Below are 21,305 nucleotides of genomic sequence, written 5' to 3'. Positions count from 1 at the left end.
AGAACAGTGGCTCAACACAATCTGCCCTGGGTGTGTTTTTCAGTTATACTGTAAATGGTCGAAAAGCAGGGTTGTAAAAATGCACACAATTTTTAAAGCTCCCCAGGTGATTCTAAAGTGCAACCTAGGCTCAGGGCTCTAAGTCAGGGGTTCTCAATGTGTGGTCCCTGGATCAGAGACCTAAGCATCACCCTGGAAACTTCTAAAAATGCAAATTATTGGGCCCCACCTCAGATATACTGTGAGTGGAGTCCTGCAATCTGTGTTTTGATGATCATCAAGTAACTCCCATGGAGGCTCAAGATTAAAAACCACTGCTATGGGGTTATACTCCCCCCCCCCCACATTGCTCCAATTCAAGATACATCAAGATGGTCTCACAGTCTTCTCCAAACGTTAAGGACTAAAGTGTAAATATTAGATTGTACTAATTCCCTGCTCAGCGTTATTCGCTGGCTTCCAAACTTCCTAGCATGGTGTATAACTTATTGGTGTGCCCTTCACAATATGACTCTAACTTGTATTTCGGCTGTGCCATATCATTGGGTTTATGATCTGACAAATACCTACTTATTTAATTTCCTAAATACACTACAGTTACTCTGCATTCTTGTACATGCTGTTCCCTCTATCTTGAATGTCCTGACAAATTCTCTTCCTCCATTAAGCCTCAGCCCAATTCATTCCACTTTTTTGAAAAGTCTTCTTGGATCTCCCTGTAGACTAAGGTGTTCCTTTCCACATGCTACGGCTGCAACCTGTATAAACCTACATCATAGCAATCTCCATACTTTATTGTACTTGTTACTTATATAATTTTATCCTCTTTTGGGGGGACAGAAACTGTGTTTTCCTTGACTTTACAATTACTGTGTTCTAAATTGTACCATATTCTACATTTACTGTGATGTAATATTTTCCATGTTGCCTGAAATTCAGTATGTGTTGGAAGGAAGGGAGGGAGGAAGGAAGGAAGGAAGGAGCCTCTAAATATTTTGGAAAATTTTGTTGGATCATATAGTGTATCTCATCTAAGCAAGAAAGTTTGACCATCAACCACATATAGCATCACAGATCTAAATGAACCAAGAAGTCAGTGAGTTTTTTCTTCATGTGAAATCTCTTATATTTTCATGGTACTTTATAACTTGCAAGAGTTTTCACAGATATTACCAGTCACCTAGAAAGGGGATCTGAATTTTCTCCTTTAAAAATCTCAAGATGCACAAATACTCCCTGACCATGCATATTTTATTTCAGTATTTTATCTCACTCATTGTCTAAGCTACTACAATGTATAGAGTAAGCACCAGAAACCTGTTTGAATATACAGTACTGCTTAGAGCTAGCCACTTCTCTTTCCACCACTCACACCAGAACCAGAACCAGAACCAAAACCAAATAAGGATGACATCAGAGGTCAGCCATGCTAGGGCCATCCATTCAGTCACCATTCATTAAGCATCAACCGCTAGGAACTTTGCTTAGCACAAGTGATACAACAGTAGTCACTGTGTAAAACTCACAGTCTATTGGGAGCAAAAGTCCTCTAGACCAGGGGTCCCCAACCCCCAGGCTGCGGACCGGTACAGGTCTGCGGCCTGTTAGGAACCGGGCTGCACAGCAGGAGGTGAGTGGTGGGCAAGAGAGCCAACCAGCGAAGCTTCACCTGCTGCTTCGCATTGCTTGCATTACCGCCTTGAACCATCACTCCCTCCACCGCTGCCCCTGTCCATGGAAAAATTGTCTCCCACAAAACTGGTCCCTGATGCCAAAAAGTTTGGGGACTGCTGCTCTAGACAAGTGAATTAAAGGCAAGAATTTAAGTGCAACAGAAGAAAAACAGGCACAAAACTCTCTTAATTAAGAAGGAGGAATAGCAAACTACACACTTTGTCTACATCTAAAGATGTAAAGAAGGCTTTATTTCTTTTTCCACAAAATACTCATGTTGGAACTAGCATGAAAGATGCCATCTCACTTCCTTTGGCCCCTTTTCCCCCTTTTGTTTAAAGGAAGAACCTTGATCCTCAAGGCATACACACGTGTTAGATTTTATTCTATGAGCAAATTTATTAACTAAGAACGTGAATACATTCACATTCACTCCAATTAACATTTAATGACACTCTCCCAAAGAATAAGATGTCAAAAATTATGCTCGTTAATTGCAGTCAATGTAATGAATGCACTGCTCTTGGGCTGCATGCATATTTGTACTCATAAATTGACTACTAATATCAAGAAATACACACCTAACTCAGAAAAAGTAACAGATGCGTTAAGATAATATTTCTCACTAATGCCTAGTAATAGGTGGTGATTTAATTTCAAATTACTTAATTTATTGGCCTTGGAAATTAGATATACAGATTTTACACTTAAACGAGCATTTTGTCTGCACGTATTAAACTTACTGAGATCTAAAATTTCATCAGTTTTTAAATTTAGACTGGAGAGGAAATATGTCCTAATGCTTTAAAATCCTGTTTAAATTTTGGTTTACATAGCAATGATCTGTGCTTACTTTAAAATTATCTTTAAGCAGTAGATTATTCTTCCTTTTAGAGGGAATTAATTTAAGGGAATGCTAAAATCATATCCACTAACAAAAAGTAATTCACATCTCTGAAGTCAACTATTTTAGGTGGAGAATACCTTATTTGAAGAAACACACATTGGGCCGCTGTGTTTTTCTTTCTTGACAACACACAAACACACATATATACACTCACACACAGAGATATTCACACATACATACGACATGAAAGCTGGATTTCATCTTAAAGAAAAAAAGCTCTCTAAAATGGGTCCAAATGAATTCTAAGTATAGACTTCAAAGCCAAATGTTCTTTCTCTCACAATATACAAACTCCAAATCCCCTATTACACCCATGTGAATTTACATCTGAAAGAACTCTGAAGCTAATGTAAGCATATACCAGGTAAGTATTTGAGTATTTGAGTAGTTGAATAGTTATAGCAATCGATTATGTTCTTGATAAAAGATACACTACACTTACAATGTATATATACAGTTTTAATGGTTCCCTGCAATTGGAAAAATACTTGACATATTAATTGATTAGTATTCTTTTTATACTTCTATTATAGAGAGTATGTTTTTGTTTAAGTACTCAAGATTCCAAAAGGGAATGTATGCCTGGGTACAACATTTTAATGTGAACAACTAAAACAGACATGCAAAACTCAAATGCACTGTATACCTGGGCTGTAGGCTGAATCAATAGCCTATGCCATTTTTGAGAACTCTGGGCATATATGTGCATAATTCTATTTTCTGAAATTATCTGAGATTCCTTCTATACTATATTTCTAAAATATTAGATGTCATGATCCAATGGTTTAGGTCAAAAGAAATTTATGGGCAACTGATCACTCTTTCCATCACTTTTGGATATGAATGAATGAATTCAACATATATTTATTGAACTTCTTCCTAGTATATGATAATATTCTAAGATCTGTGAGAATATAAGCACATATAAGACATGGCTTGCAATAGCCAGATGGAAGTAATCTAACAGTAGAGAAAACATAATTAATAAAATTATAATACCAATAATATAGACTCAGTTACCTCATTTATCAAGTGGGAATGGTAATATACTCCTTCACCACAGTTTTTTTTAGGAATTATATATAAGAAATGTTTTCATCATTATCATTCATTATAAAAGATAATGGATACATGCAAATTAATTGTTCAATGAACAACTTGATTTCTAGATGTCTTGGATTGGAACACAGCTCTCCTCTATTTCTCATTCATAGTCTGTATTTTCAATTTTCAGTTGTATACCACATTTCTGTAGTGTAATCCCCAGACAGAAGAATGCCTATAAGCTTAATTTAGGTACAACATATTATTCAAGACCTAGATTCTTTTCTGGTTGGGTAGCTCTTTACTTTTGGCATATGAAGATCAAAAATTGGACATAAAATCTATTTTAGTTGAAGACTTAATACAATAGTAATGTATGCCTTCATTAAGAAAATTTAATCATAGAGCTATCATCATAAATTATCACGGATAAATGAACCTGTATCATGTCTTTTCCTTGGTTACAGTTTTCCAAGTTAAAATAGATTGTCGTGATGTCCCATAAAAACTTTAATACAAATAATGTACTCAAAGGTAAAATATGAAAGAAAACGTTACTATATTACTTTGCAGAAACTCAATTTCATTTTAAAATCAGGTCAGAAGGCCCACTGCTTCAGCAAATCATTATTATCTCTCAAGCTAGTTTTTCCCATAAAATGCCTGGGTACACCTGATGTATGGGTTTCTGTAATGCATGAATACTATGTTAACATAATACACAAAATACAGTTCATAGTCACTTGCCAAGAAAATACTTACAAACATTATTTCTAGTGCAAAAGCTTCCACCTAATAAATATGAATAGGCTGTTAGATGGACTCAGTAGATGCTATTTTTGTTTTAGGAGACCCTTGAATTCCACATTTGAGTCATTCAACAGACATTTCTCACCTTGAGTTTGGGCATACTTGTCATGGGACTCTTTGCTTGTGCACATAGTTACCTAGCGACTAACTTTCCTTTTATAAATGAGCTCCATTCCTGATTAAAACAGACGAAAGATTTCCAATCTTTGTGGCCAGCCCTCAGGGTGGAAAATGAGCTCAAGGAAGGCAGCTATCTGAAACTGAATACTCCCTGCAATGGACATTCCGTTCTAGTCCCTTCAGGGAAACTCCAACAATAGCTCAAACAGAAGCAAACACTTGTCTTTGAGATAGGCCAAGCCAACCATTCACTTCCTCAGCAATTTGTCCTCAGATACCCAGCCAAAGACTTAAAGCTCCTGTGCCCATATCAAAGAACTGCAGACCCAGCATGTTTTTTTTTTTCTTTTAACATCTTTATTGGAGTATAATAACATCTTTACTAGAGTATAATTGCTTTATAATGTTGTGTTAGTTTCTGCTGTATAACAAAGTGAATCAGCTATATGTATACATATATCCACATATCCCCTCCCTCTCGCGTCTCCCTCCCACCCTCCCTATCCCACCCCTCTAGGTGGTCACAAAGCACCCAGCTGATCTCCCTGTGCGATGTGGCTGCTTCCCACTAGCTATCTATTTTATATTTGGTAGTGTATATATGTCCATGCTACTCTCCCACTTCGTCCCAGCTTACCCTTCCCTCTCCCTGTGTCCTCAAGTCCATTCTCTACATCTGTGTCTTTATTCCTGTCCTGCCCCTAGGTTCGTCAGAACCGTTTGTTTTTTAGATTCCATATATATGTGTTAGCATATGGTATTTGTTTTTCTCTTCCTGACTTACTTCACTAGGAATGACAGACTCTTGGTCCATCCACCTCATTACAAATAACTCAATTTCGTTTCTTTTTATGGCTGAGCAATATTCCATTGTATATATGTGCCAGCTAGTTTTTAATGTGTGAACAGAAGTGATTCTCAGAATTTCTACCCTTCCTGCATTTCTACAGCTTGGTATTAATTTGATATCGCCAAAGATGTAGCCCCTCAAAGGAATCCCCACAAGCTGGGCTTCTTTTTTAACTCTGACACTTCGAGAACAAGAAAAAAAATTACAGAGATAAACCAAAAACACTTCCGATTGCATGAATGATCTAGATTTTGCAACAAACATTTTAGTCTGAGGTTTACAACTTTTACAATTCACTGAGCACTCAGGAAAAAAATAATGTACTAAGGATTATCCTACTCTGTTTCATTAGTTATCATATTGTGTATGGGAATATAATAATACATGCCAGTATTCACTGTTAAACATAAACCTTTTCCAGGCTGGATGCCTCAGTTTCAAACACATGATGATTTGATGGCTAAATAACAGTCAGACAAATGATGTGGTATTTAATCATTCACTTATGTGTCGCCAAACAATTAGGCACAAGGAACCCATAGATAAGAGGCACAAACCTTCCTCTCAAGGAGCAAGGAATTATATCAGAGACAGCCTGACATTGAAAAAGAGGATATAATTACTTGCATCGAATTATCTCCAGTGAATTTTCACTAAGAACATAGAACAGGGGTACTATATTCTGACCTAGGGTAGTCAGGAACACTTTTGAACAAGGTGCTATAAGAAGCACTAAAACAATGAGTAGAGATTGTTAGTGGATGATATGTGGTGATAGCATTTTTTGAGAACATTCCAGGAAGTGGCAACAACTCATAGGTATGAAATTACATAACTTATTTGTGGAACCACAATTTTGTGGCTAAAGAGATGTGTGCATGCTGAGGAACAGCAGATAAAGAGTTGAGAGATGTGAGCAGGTACCACACTATAAAGGGTCCTGTGCACTGGAGGCTTGAATTTCACCCTGTAGCTAGAGGATTCTCTAAAGGATGTTAAGTTAGAGGCATAAGATCTCCTGTGAAACATGACTGGGAAGCAATTAGGACAGATTTAAGATCAGATTAAAGTAAGGAGATCCTATACATATACATAAACACACACACACACACACACACAGAGACTGTCTTTTGATTTATGTATCTGTTTATACAGTTTGTTATATCTTTGGAAATTATATATAAATTAGTGATTCATTAATATTAATAGTTATAATAATACAAAGTAAAAAAATTATTCCCCACACCTTTGCCACTCGCTGAGCAGTTTCATATATCCCATCTTTGATACCAACAAGATGTAAATTTGTGAAGCGGTATTATTATGCCTAGTTTATTACTGAGGACAATCAGTATTAGACATGCTCAGCTCAGTGCCAGGCACTGTATAAATAAATAATAAATATTGGCTTGGCCATGCTTACTGTGCTTGGTAGGTAGAGTCAGGTTGAAAACGCAAGTAGTCTTAGGCCTTGTCCTGTTTCTATGCCCATGGACCAGCCTAACTTTTGAAATGCCAGCCCTTTCTATACAGGCATTTTGGTCATAAACAACGTGAAGCACAATACCTCACAAGATAGGACATTTAGAACAAGGCTTAAATCACAATGACATTTTGTTCAATAAGTGATGCATGTTCCTGTATAATAGAAATGGATTGCATTCTAGTGAGTTAGCATTAAACCATCCTTTGCCTGTACCCTGAGTGGTGGATTTATTAATTTGTAACTTATTTGTTGATTAGGTCTGGTGATGACACACTGGCCTTTAGGACACTGAGGCCTTGTTAAAGGTTTAATACTGTATTTAAAAAAATTATTTTGCAGTAAGTATAGATTCACCGGAATTTGAAACAAAACATGCAGGGATATCTTATGCAACCTTTAACCTACTTCCTCCAATGTTGACGCCTTAGGTAACTGTAGTACAATGTCAAAACTGGGAGTTAAATGGTATAATCCACAGAATTTATTCAAATGTTACTAGTTACACATGCACTCAATTGTAACCCTCTGTGTATGTGTGCATGTGTGTGTGTGTGTGTGTAGTTCTATGCAGTTTTACCAAGTATAACTTTGTATAACAAACACCACAATCAAGACACAGGCTGTCTTGTGGCACCCCTAAAATAGAATACCCCCCATTCCTAACCTGTGGCAACCAATACTCTGTTCTCGATCTTTATAATTCTGTTATTCAATAATGTGATATAAAAGGAATAACACAGTATGTAACCTTTTGATTTTTTTTCACTCAGCGTGGTGCCCCCGAGATCCATCATACAGAATATCAATTGTTCATTTCCTTTTATTGCTAAATAGTATTTCAAGATATGGATGCACCACAGTTTGTTCTACATACACCCACTGATGGACACTGGGTTGTGTCCAATTTCTGGCTACTGACAAGAAAGATGGTATGAACAACCATATACAGGGTTTTGTGTGAACCTAAGTTTCCATTTTCTGTTAGAAATGTCCAACAGTGGAATTGCTGGGTTGTATGGTAATTGCATGTTTAGTTTTAGAAGAAACTGTCAGACTGTTTTCTAGAATGGCTGTATCATTTTACATTCCCATCAGCATTGTTTGAGAGACCCAGTTTCTCTGCATCCTTGTCTGCTGTAGTGTTGTCACTTTAAAAAAATTATTTGTAATAAAAATTTTATGTATTTGAGCTGTGCAACATGATTTGATATGCACATACACAGTGAAATGATCACTACAGTCAAGTTAATTAACTGATACCATCGTCTCACAGTTACCCATTGTGATGGCAGCACCTGAGATCTATTAACACACTTCCAGCATTCAGTACAGTATTATTAACAATAGTCACCATGCTGTACATTAGATCTCTAGAGTTATTCATGTTATATACTGCAACTTTGTACCCTTTAACCAACATCTCCACATTCTCCCCAGCTCCCCAGCCCTGGTAACCACCCTTCTACTCTCTGCTTTTACTCATTCAACTTTCTGAGATTGCACTTATGACTGAGATAATACAGGTTTTTTTTTTTCCTTCTGTGTTTGGCTGCAAGTTGCCTTTCCCTTATAAACTGGGAATGTTGTTATTAACAATATATTTTTATACAGTGTAATTTATTTTTCATTGCAAAAGTCTTTTTGCCCTTTCTCTGAGGGATTGTTTTCAATTTGCCTTTAAATCCTCCCCATCTGGTACACCTCAGGACAAATCACTTAGTGGTCAGTGTCTCTTCTCTAGAACATCTTAAAATGAAATTACTACTTCGTCTTTATACTCAAATACATGTCTCAAGTTCTTTCAGGTTAAAAAGAAAATGGATCTCTTCTTCAAGAGATAGATTAGCAAAGTAAGAGCAAAAAGTAAATACCTTATTTTCCCAGAATATCCATAGATAGCAATTGGGAAGAGGGAAAGGAGAGAAAAAATATAAGAGACAAAAGAAAAGGACTAGACTAGGGTAGAATCAAGGAAGAACATCTTAGGTATGAAGGAGGCAGTTAATGTTGACAAGTGCCACTGAGAGTTTACAAAGACAGATGAAGGAAAGAAAATATACATGAGTTGAAAACAGTTAAAAACAAAACAAAATGATACCAAGAACCAAAAGACTCTAGAGTAAAATGGAGTATGGGGAATTTAAGAAGGAAATAAAACCCAGTAACAAAATCCTTATCTTCAATACTTATTTATACACATTAAGTTTCAACAAGAATTAAAGTGCTTTCATTATCATTTCAAATTTTCATACACTGCAATAAAATTATCATTATTATAACATGTTCTTATATGTGAATGGCTATAATAATAGTGTGCAATAAAATTTTAAACACCAATTCACTTATTCAAAAATATTCATGTGCCTGGTTGTGGGGAAACAATGGTGAGCAAAAACAACTGATGTGGCTGGGTTCATGGAACTTACCACATAGTCTGATTGATAAGCATTAGTTAGTCACATATATACACATAGGGAATTGCAACATTGCTATGTGTTATGGAGGAATGTTACATGGTAGGGAAATTTTATCTACTCAGGGAATTTTGATGTCTACTCAGAGGGAGTGGCTGGTAAGGGAAACTGATATTATCTAGGTGAAAAAGAGAGGGAACAGAAAGAAAAGCATGTGCAAAAGCCCTGTGACAAAGAAGGCCTATTCAAGGAACAGAAAGAAAACCAGAAAGGTGGTAAGGCAGGGGAAAGCATTACAGGAGATGAGACAGGAGAGGAAAACAGTATCTAGATCTTGTTTTATTTTCTTTTGCTTTCCTTGTAGCCAACAGAACTTGCTAAAGTGATTACGTGGGTGCTGATATTATCAAACTTAGCTGACTGGATGAATTTTAGAGAATAGATTAGAGGGAATGGGGAAGAAGTGAAACAAAGAAACCAGAAAGGAAAGTGCTTCTGTATTCCTAGTGAGAGGGGGGCAGCTTGGGCTACGTTATGGGAGAGGAAATGAAGAGAAGTGGATCAAAAGATTTTAGGAGATAAAACCCACAGTATTAGACATAAGTGGGCAAGAGAGATAAAAGTTTCAAGGATGAAATGGGTTTCTAGCTTGTGAAGACTGCATGGATAGGTAGCATCATTCACTGATAAAGGGAATAATGAGAAAAGCTCAGGTTTTGTGGGGTGAATGGAAAGTTCCCTTTGGGGCACTTAGAGTGGAGGTGGCTTTGTCACATACAAATGGAGATGCCAATCAGGCAATTGAAATTACAGTTTTGCAATTCATTGGAGAAATCTGAGCTAGAGGTATAACTTGGTTGGTTTTCTGCACATAAGTGTTAATAAAACCACGGGCGTGGGTGCAATGACAATGAAAGGGATTACAGAGTCAGAAGACAAACTTGCTAGGACTGACCTCTGAAGAATTCTACTGTTTAAAGGTTCAGTAGAGAGAATGAGCCCACAAAGTAGGGCTGAACAGTAGACTGAACAGGAACACCCAAAGAAATGGGAACCAACCCAGGAGAGCGCAATGCACAGATCTCAAGAGAAGACAACATTTTTAAGAAGGGAGAAAATGGTCAATAGTGACCACTGCTTCAAGTTCAAGAAAGAAGAGAAAAAGTTTTTCTCAATTGGTTTTAGTGACATGACATTTTTTACTTCACTTGAACTAAGTCAGGTGAAGTTTGAATAGGAAAAAACTGAAAGTATAACATTTTAAGGAAAAAAAAATCTCAATATCTAGTTCAACTGATGGATATAAAAAGTAAAAAGATAATACCTTGTTTTACTTTTGTATTGGTATCATACTATTATGATAGTATGATAATTCCATTTATAATACCATTTTCTTAAAAAAATTACCAAAAAAGAAATTGCTAATATAGTTACCACTAATGTTTAATATTAAAATTAAATGATGAATAGTCCCTTAAGGAATAAAATAACAAACTATAGCTGTTTATTATAATTGGGAAGCGAAATATGGATATAACAAATTGTTTTCCCACTTTTCCCCAACTGTGTTGCATTTTCCAAGTGGAGGAGTTGATTTCAGTTTAGTTTTAATAATATTTACTGACTTTATATATATATATATATATATATATATTAGTAAAGCCAAATTATTTCTGCTCACAGTACTGAATCTTATTCATGTGGGCCCAGTCCTTAGTGTTTTGTTCATCTAGCACAGTGGCCTGTGTGCAAGTGAAATAAAGTCAGAAAGACATCTAGTGAGATTCTTCTGAGGAACTTGCTGTAGATGGAACACCCTGCAGATCAAGGGTGACATTAGTTCTATTCTTTGATCTTTTGAGTTCACACAGTCTAAAGACTGAGGTAGGAATAAAAGAGTAAAACAAGTGACCTATTGTGGATATCATCATAGATAGCCCCCTGAGAAGGTCTAGAGGATGGATATGAGGTTTTTCAGGACATCTTAGTTTTTATCTAAGAAACTGTAATATGCCAGGTCTTTGAGGGAACACAAGTTTTATGAGTTTTTTTAATGAACATTCTCAATGGAACATATTTAGTTCTTGTTAGAAGATAGCATGATTCTTTCCATTTTACGTTTTATTGTATCCCCTCTAGAGCTCTGACAGACCCTCTTCATCAAAATCTGAGAGGCTGTGGCAGTTAACTGGTTAACAACCTTGAAACCTCCGCCACCATTCAAATCCTGACGCCAGTATGTACAGGCTGAGCTACTGTAGGCAAATTACTTAAGCTCCCTGTACCTCAGTATCCTCATCTGTTAAATATGGATGATTCTATCCCTTACCTCCCAGAACTGTAATGAGAATTAGCTGAGATACATGTAATATACTCAGAGAAACGCTTGATACTTGGTATAGCATTGATGAATGCTAAATGTTATCTTTGAAGACTAGGTGAATCAGAAATACTGCTATGCACATACAAGGGACTATCAGTAGCTATTTATGTAGGATATATCAATGCCTCGTTGATTCCTGTTGATGAATAATTGTTCCTTCTGCCATACTTTAAGCCCTATTTATAAAGCTGGATTCTTCAATGAAACTTTTATAATCACATAATCTATAAGTAATCATTTATGGCTGATTTGTACCATGGTTTATAACTCTCTTGACATATTACAGTAGCATTTGTGTGTGTGCGTGTGTGTGTGTGTGCGTGTCTATTTTTTTCTGACTTACAGAGTTGTAATTTCATAAAAGGCAGAGAGAACATTGCAGGTGTTCAGCTGTTTATTTACAAGCAAGTAAAAACCTAATGGTAAAAAAGCTGCTTGATATCATATTAATATTCTATCTAGTCTTACTTCCCCAAAAGCTAACTGTTAAGTACATTATACTCATCCATGACTAAATTTCAATTACTCAAGTACCTTCTTTTTCTTCAGTACAATTCTAGTTTTATTTAAACTGAATTGTCAATGTTTTCCAAGTATTTTTACCATTTTTCCAGATTTAAGAATAATCATTTTTACTAATGGTTCTCAAGAAATTTTAGACATTTCTCCAATAAACATCTATATTAACTAAAATAGCATTAAATAAAGTGCAAACTTACCTTGTCATATCTAGGCACTTCTGTATTCTCTGAAGGATGATTTTTCATATTGCTTAACAACTCTGACTGAGCAATTGAAATTCAGACTATGATAAATGTTTTACACTGAAGGTTCATTTCATTATACAGCAGTCAGTTGAAATGGGGTTTCCAAAGAAGGTATTTTTAGGAAGCGCAGAGTACAGGAAAAAGCTGAATACATTATACAATTTAAATATTTATTGAAGCTTTTCTACTAAGGCAACATTTTGGTGATATCTCATAGAAATGCCAATGCGGGAGAGACAATTAGGGGTAAATAGATGGTAGAGATTGTGGAAACCAAGACACCTGGTACTGCGAGTTCCTCATTCATAAAGTCATTAAACTGAAGATGGAATGGGACACTCCTCATTACAGAAATATTATTTTCCTTAGGATTTCATCATTCTTTCTCGATGCCTCTTCTATGATTTTCTGAAGTGTTCTTGTCTTCCTTATTGAATTCCTGGCCTCCTTCTCTTCACCCTCTATATGATCTTTCTACCTAGTCTCATCCACTCTCTATGGCTCACACATTAAGTCCCCAATAATGACTTCATTTGTAGGCTTCACATCCCCAGATCCACAGCACCCATGTCTGCATAAAAAAACTTATTATTTACCCCCAATCTTTCCCATTATTCCAGCTCTCTTCAAGTCTTCTCCTTATAAATGGCACCATTATCCACCCAATTCTACATGCCATGGAGGGCACCACATCCAATTCAATACTAATTTCTATTGACCCTATCTCCTAAGTAAATCTTAAATCAATCCACTTCTTTCAACTCCACTGTCACCATTCTAGTCAACATCACCTTATTTTGCCCCTGGAGAAGCTACCAGATTGATAGCTTCAGACTGATAGCTCATCTACCCTTTTTTTAAATAAATTTATTTATTTATTTTTGGCTGCATCGGGTCTTCTTTGCTGTGCGCCGGCTTTCTCTAGTTGCAGCGAGCAGAGGCTACTCTTCATTGCAGTGCACAGGCTTCTCATTGTGGTGGCTTCTCTTGTTGTGGAGCCCGGGGTCTAGAGCACAGGCTCAGTAGTTGTGGCACACGGGCTTAGTTGCTCAGTGGCATGTGGAATCTTCCTGGACCAGGGGTCGAACCCATGTCCCCTGCATTGGCAGGCAGATTCTTAACCACTGCACCACCAGGGAAGCCCCTTTTCATCTACTCTTAACACCTCCTAATCGCTTCTTCACAAAACACAGTAATATTCTTTAAAAAAAAAACCCACAAACATGGTCATATCACTGCCCTACCTGAAACCTTTAAAAGGCTGACCACTGATCTTACTATACAGAAAAAAATCATTCTCATGAGGTCTGAGGCTCTGAACAATTGGACCCCAGCCCACTGTTTCAGTTGCATGCTCCAAACTTTGCCTCACTTACGACACTCTAGGAAAACTGACCTTCTTTTAGTTCTTTCTTCATACCAACTTATACCTTCACATGTTTTTCCCTCTGAATGTCACATTTTCCCTCTTTTTCCCTTGGACAACTATCGCCCAACCTCATTCTTCTTTGTCATACTTTGAAGGTCATTTTCTTAGGAGTCCTTCCCCCAATTTCTAATACTGGTCTAGGTCTCACTGTCATACGTTCTTCTAACAATCTGTGCTTTATTCTGTAGCCCTTATCCCAAATGAAGTTTAAATAGTGTGTATAAATACCATGTGTAAAATAGATAGCTAGTGGGAACATGCTATAAAGCACAGGAAGCTCAGCTAGGTGCTCTGTGATGACATAGATGGGTGGGATGAGTGGGGGGTTGGGAGGGAGGTCCAAGAGGGAGGGGACATAGGTATACATATAGCTGATTCACTTCATTGTAGAGCAGAAACTAACACAACATTGTAAAGCAATTCTACTCCAATTAAAAAAAAAAAAAACCCGGAATGGGAAATAAATAAATAAATTGTGTGTGTGTGTGTGTGTGTGTGTGTGTGTATTCTCTCCTAGATTCTAATGAGTTCACTTATTTAGAACATTATCTCCAGAGAGCATGGCACAATACCTAGCACAAGTAGGCACTCAATATATACTAGTTACACGACTAAATGAATGAATAACAATGAATGAATAATTGTTCCTTCTTTAAACAGTGGTCACCGAAACCAACACAATATAAACTTTACGTAGTCACTTCCTTTGATACTTTTACTTCTGGATTTATTTAGAGAGCTGATCTATTTCCATACATTTAAAGTAAAACACTGCAAAGTCCATAGGCTTGAGCAAAGTAAACTCTGTGATAACACATGGTGCTCTCTGACATAGCCCATTAGAGACGGGGTATGTACACCTAATCCAGAGGAACCCTTTAGCTCTTCAGCAGCTGTGCATATGGCTCCTGACCTGCCCTTCAGGCTCTACTAAATCAGGATTCCCCAGCTGTCTGAGCTTCCAGTAAGCTCTTTCAGTTAACCACCTACATGCCAACACTGCTTGTATCTGGTTACACTCTTTAGCGTTTAATTTTCCTTTTTCCTTCCTAGTTATTTTCCAATACGTCAGAGCCACTGGGATTCACCACTTTCATACCTAATTTTATCCGTTCCTCAACTATTTTGATAACATTTTGTCTGCTTAGTCAGCAATCTATTTCGAATACTGCCCTCGTGAGCATCAATATAAAAAGGAATTACTCAACTTGCCTTTGATGAAAATACTTGAGCAGTTCTGACTCTGTGATTTTTCTCCTTTCTTATTTCTTTAGTTTGACCTCACACAGTTTCCAAGGCTAAAATCTGTACTTATAACAGTGTGCTGACTCCTGTGCCCTTTAAGTCAGCACTTAGCTCAGGCTAAGGTACTATTGCTGCTGTAATCTGATAAAGGAGCAGACAAGTTGTGTGCAAATAAAGATGGGTGCCAAGAATGAGCAAAAAGCCACCGATGTTTATGCCCTTTTATAGTCCTGATTCCATGACAGTCCTAGCCAAAGGCAGAGTGGGAGGAGGGAGATCAATTTAAAACAAAAAAAGCAAAAGCCAAGAAGAGGGTGAAAACACTGAAAGGGTAATCCCTTTATTTGCCCATAATTGGGTAAAATGAGACATTGTGAGGCTAGTTGTGCTTAATTAATACTGGTCTTTTTTAAACATCAATTATTTCAAAAGGTTGGAGATAAAGTACATCTAAAAGTTGAAGATAAACTGGCAAAAGCCTATATGTTATTTTGGCATATATAAATTCCTCACTGTTGTAATGCCCATGAATGGGTTGAGTATTTATTAAGTATAAACTAAGAGCTTGACAATTCAAACATTTTTTTAAAGTTTCTTTAAAATTCTATTAACCCTGTTTAAAATCCATTCAGCTACCTACATTCTGACTTTATTATATGAATAAGCATGGGCTTTCACATAGTTCCCTTTAATATTCCTCCTATTCATTAAAACAACACAGTTTTCTACTAAAAATAAATAATAAAATGAAATAAAGAAAAACAGAGGCAAAGTGCTTCCTCAGATTCTTTTACTTGAACAGTAACATAATAAGACTAAATATTTTAAACTAGCCTTAGATATATTTCAGCTTTCAAAATTAATGTATAGAAAATCATTTTTCTGACATTTAAAATTTATGGAAAATCAGTTGCTTAAAATTATGTGGAATCAAAATACTGATTTAACAGTTCTGGAAGAAACAACAACAGCATCAACAGTTCACCAGCATAGTATCAAAATGACAGTTCCCTTCCAGTTAAAGGATAATTGTCGACTCTCCCCACCTTCCACTAGTGAAGAATGGGGTGAATAATGACAAACCAAAAGTGAGGCACTGAGGTAGAAGGTAAAAGATAATAACGAGACTGAGAAGAAATTGATTTCCAAACTCAATCCGGATTGCTAGGAACACTTGTTTTATCCGGGCTTAGTATCATTAAATATATTGTACTATGCAAAGTCACCACTCTAGGGACTGCAGGGCCCCAGAAAATTGCTCTGTATCTTCTTTCACCTACTGAAATTCTGAGGTCTTCTGAGTGAATATCAGAGCTTAAAGACTGAGCACAAAGCTGGATGGAAATTTTTCCTTTAAATGGTAGCCTAAGTGGAAGACTCCAGCTCTGAGAGAAGGAATACTGCTCTTTGCTTTTGTTAATAGGCATGTGGGGGACGTCTTTTTAAGCATGAATGAGCAGGGCCATTCCCCTTCTTCATCCTCATCTGCTTGATGCTTATCAGAACTGCAGCTGAGACATTTAAGATTCCCTTAAAACACTGGAGCCAAGGTTTTTTGTTCTGTGGTTTCCTGGCCATATTCAGGGCAGTAATCTTGAATGGGGAAAGAAAAAGGCCATAGCCCTTGGAGTTAAAGCATTTCAGAATCTCTGGAGGAGCCATCTGGTTTAAAAAGGCACTTGCAAAATTCTAATATGCTATAATACATGGGAAAACAAGCTCTTGATACTCAAGTTTCAGGAAAAAACAAATCACCTTAGCTGCTAATCTTCAAACTATTGTTTGCATATGAGTGATTGACAAAATGCAGGGTTACTCTCCCCTTCAAGAGAGGATATCAGAATCTCTGACAGACGTTTTCACTCACAATATTAACTAAGGACAATTCTACATGTGACACAAGTAGACAAACCCCTTCCAAACTGGCAAATAATAAAGTATACTATAGCACTGCCAACCTAACTTTCATATCTGTATTAAAATTAAACTTCAGAACTCCAAATACATTATGAATATTACTCTGTCAAGATTGTAGAGCGTGAAACTCCAAGGAAGTTTAACGAATAGATGTTTTTAAATGAGGAAAAAATGAAGAGCACAGGTGTTTACTTATTTGCACGTTTGAGTTCTGAAGATCAGTCTGCTGCATGGACCATACTCCCAAAAGACAAATATTTTCATGAAATTATGCTATGGTACTTGGTTGCATTTAATTAAAAAAAAAAGTCTTCTCGTTTCCCATACTGCAGCCCATGACCTTCCCAACAAAACGTTCCAATATGAACCAACGGCCTTGATAACAGGACACAAATCTCCTAGGACTATAGCAGGACTTTGTGAGAAAGAAAACTGTTGCCTCCCTCTGAATTCAATCACAACCTGAATGTACTGCATAAAAATAAACCAAGGTCATCATTATTCCGTTTCATTCTGATTTGGCTTGCCTTCAAATTACATACCCTGTATATCTGAAATAACTGCACCGCCTCCATTAACTGAGTTTGACATCACTTTAATCATTGTATCTTTTCAGAATGAAAGGCAGAAATGTCAAATTCCTACCATTATAAATTCTTCTAACTCTCTAATCTGCATTAAATAAAAGCTTGTCTTTGAGAAATAATATATGCTTTAAAGAAATATAACTAGTATCAATTTTATTTTAAAATGTAAGTGAGAAAAGATTCACCCATAATGAATCTCTTCATACAGAGGTGATTTCCCACGAAACTTTCAAAGCTTAACTCTTGAAGCCCTTCACTTATATTGGCTCCTTGCAAGTCCTACCTAATTTTGTATTCTTAATTCTGTATTACTTTTCCTAAAAGAGTCCCCTTCCTTCAATTTTTCAACCTCAGGCCCCATAAAACCTAGGTCTACTTCTTCCCTCATGGTTTGTTATGTTCTGTCATTACTCTTACTTGTCAATTTCTTTTAAAATGATGTGTATTTAAAATAGAAAATAAAACACAAACAGAAAATTTGGATGACTGAATCACTTTGCTGTATACCTGAAGCTAACACAGTATTGTAAATTGTACTTCAAAAAAAGGTTTAAGAAAAGAAAATTATCTTTAAAGAAAAGTTAATTTCCAATTAATTTTCAATGTCTCCCTTAGGTAACTTAGTACCTAAGTTAAACCTGTGATTTAAATGTGTACGTGTGTTTATATAAAAATACACAGTCACACCAAAATATTATATTTCTTGTATATGCAATGCAAGAAAGAATGGTGTAATGAAAAATATGATGAATCATTTTTAATAAGTTAGGGAAATATTACAGCAGAAGGTGGAAGGGGAAGGAAAGTTTGAGAAATCACTTTCTTTTAGTTTTGTGGTAAAGCCATGATGAAAGATAATAGAATTAAAAAGAACACCTGACTTTTCCAGAGAACAAAGATTTTAATCTCTTTTATTAAACCACACAAGTGGTTAAGAGCTTTACAATTTGTTTCACATGCAGCAAAGGACTTGGACTACAAAGATTTCAAATGAATACTTTAGGACTAAAGAGGAAGCTGTATTAATATCTCCGTCCAAATTATGAATTTACATTTCAGTACTGTCTAGCTGGAGGAGTGTCAAGCAACACCTCTCTTCCTTAAATAACAGAAATTTGCACAGAACACTTCGTAGTCTTTTTTTTTTTAAGTTTAGAGTAACTACTACATGATATTGCTTACTGTATTTTCCATACTGCTATGCCACATGAGACACAGAAAGCTTCTTATTAAATTAACAAGTATATTATCTATTTAGATCAGCAATCTCTTTTTCATAGTTAAGATGCCCTTAAAAGACTGCAAATGTAATTCTAAAAGATGATTTTATTAGACTTCAAGATATTTTGCATCATTTAAAAAATTCTAAGGAAATGTATAATTCGCAATCAATTATTTGAATGATTCTTTGCAATGCAATATTTAAGTAATTCTAAAAGTAAACAATACTTAGGTTAATACAGTGATGTTCCCTATTAATTGGTGACTATTTTGGTTAAAACAGAACCAAGTGTACTCTTTTAAGTTCTTCAAACTAAGGCAATTTAAAAAAACTGTATTCAAATGTCAATACATTCAAAGAGTATTTTTGTCAACTAATAAAAGTTAATGTATAATATAACCTTGTGAATATCTTCATTTTCTCTTAACAAACTCATTGTCATGTAGCCTAAGTATTACCTGATCGTTTCAAAATGTATTATAATATAATAAAGTCCTACAGGGATTGTCCAAAAAGGTTAGCTGTCTTCAGATTCTGAATAAGAATTTAAAAAGTCATTTGAATATCTATGACAAAGCAGACAGTATGTTTGCCTTGCTTCATTCCAAAATTAAATCTCTGCCATTCTTCCTAAGTTGCTCTACACACTGGTTTATGGTTTTAATTTTGTAGCTATATCGATTAAGTGAGCAATACGTGTGTATTGCAAAGAACAAACGTGCTATTGTATTTTTGTAATATTAGTAAATGGGATGGTTTTTCAATCAGAAAGCAATTCTGACACTCACCAAAGAAATTTATAAAATAAGGAAATTATATAAAAATGTTTTACTACAAAATCTGGTAGCGTGTTTTGTGAATCAATAAATGCACAAGGTTAATTTCTTTTCCACAATTTTTTCTCAGAGGCAAAACTTCTGTTGTGACTCTTTTCCAGAAGTTTTGAATAGTTACTTATTTAGAGAGATTTACTTTTTCTATTCTTTTTTTTTTTTTTTTTTACTTTTTTCATTCTTAATTATAGGCATTGCCCTCATATCTATTTCAGAATGACTATAATCCACAAATCAAAGGCAGGAAAAAAAAAGATAATCTCTTTCATCCATCTCTTTGGGAGACACTGTACTCCTCATATATTATTTTTATATATTATTTTTACTGTTGTGCCACAGTCAATTTTTACATTTTTCATTAGTCATCCTGACTTTCTTAAAATAAACAACATAGGTAGAGCTTATATAAAAAGCCAAACTAAAAAGTTTTACTGAAAAACTAGGTCATCATAGACATGAAACAACACCTTGACTTTACTGCAAAATATGATTATAAGCCCCTCACGTTTTTCTGTTGTTTTCTCAATAAAAGTATCTGGTCATTTGCCAGCAGAGATCATTCATTATTTGAAATAATTTTCATGACACGCTACAGAAAAGAACATTCAAAACACTAAATGCAATATGAGAAAGGAACTTTTAAATTAAATATTTATCAATACTTTTCTCAACCTCCATTTATCCATCACAATTCATTTCATTCTTTATTTTCCCCCACAATATGCCAGATAAAATTTTTCTAACCTTGAGGCATCCACATGTCATTCCCATAGAGCAATTAGTTCACTGAGAATATGTGTCAGGTCACTACCCCACATGTAACTGTTACTAAATACAGAAATATCAAATAATCATGATAATAACTTAGATACACAAACTATTTCACAGAAATTTAAATGGTTTGTCACAGATACTCCAAGCCAGGTATGCATATTCTATTACTCTAGTACTTTCTTAAATAAGAAAGATGTGTTTGATTATATTTTCTTTTGAAAAGTTTTCCCAATGAGAAACATGTACACCTGCACATACATATGTGTACAGTGTATATAACATTTATGCTTATTCATAATCTACTATAATAAGTTTAAATTAATCTGCCTAATCAGTGAGTTTGTCACAAACTAAAAGTTATGCCATGGTAAACAATATTTTTAGTTACTCTGTACTTACAACAGTCCTCTACTTCTTCCCACCAAAGCATTTGGAAAAAAGAAAAGTATATATCAAGGCAGCGATAAAAATCTTGGTAAATTTTCTCCCAACTTTATTGCTTCAGTAGGTTTAGGAATGATGAGAAACCAATCAACTTCAGCAGCCTTTAAAAAATAAGACTTCAGGTTCTCCTATTCGTTTTCTCTGATGCTAATTGCCTCCAAGATCTGAGTCCTGTAAGGGGAAAGTGACTGATCCCAACACTGAGTGAGTCAACACAGTAACTGATGCCAGGATTCTGTAGAGGCCCCTGGATATTTCGAATTCCAGGACCTGCGCAGAAGCAAGAGACTCGCCTTTTCTCTCAAGTTGGTTTCCCATAATAGGACTGCCATGGCCACTACATATAAGGTTGTGCTTCCAGCATGCCAAGTCCTGTGAATTCAAATGTTGTTCAACTGT

At 35.7% G+C, this 21,305-nt stretch overlaps 1 protein-coding gene across 2 annotated transcripts in view; it reads right to left on the bottom strand.

Moving 5' to 3' along the window:
• The window catches only part of DMD (dystrophin), a 2,087,389-nt gene extending 2,066,451 nt beyond the window's left edge, over window positions 1-20,938 (bottom strand). For both annotated transcript variants that reach the window (XM_081221405.1, XM_081221404.1), the window contains exon 1: window positions 20,862-20,938. In XM_081221405.1, the coding sequence (XP_081077531.1) occupies window positions 20,862-20,892 (31 nt within the window). In that variant the 5' untranslated portion in view covers window positions 20,893-20,938. The remainder of the gene's footprint in view (window positions 1-20,861) is intronic.
• Between the last annotated feature and the right edge of the window lie 367 nt (window positions 20,939-21,305).

This window comes from Mesoplodon bidens (assembly GCF_964165515.1).
Source record: "Mesoplodon bidens genome assembly, chromosome: X".
NCBI classification, from domain to species: Eukaryota; Metazoa; Chordata; class Mammalia; order Artiodactyla; family Ziphiidae; genus Mesoplodon; species Mesoplodon bidens.
Note: the sequence above shows the minus strand (reverse complement) of the source record. Positions and strands in the feature narration are given on the sequence as shown.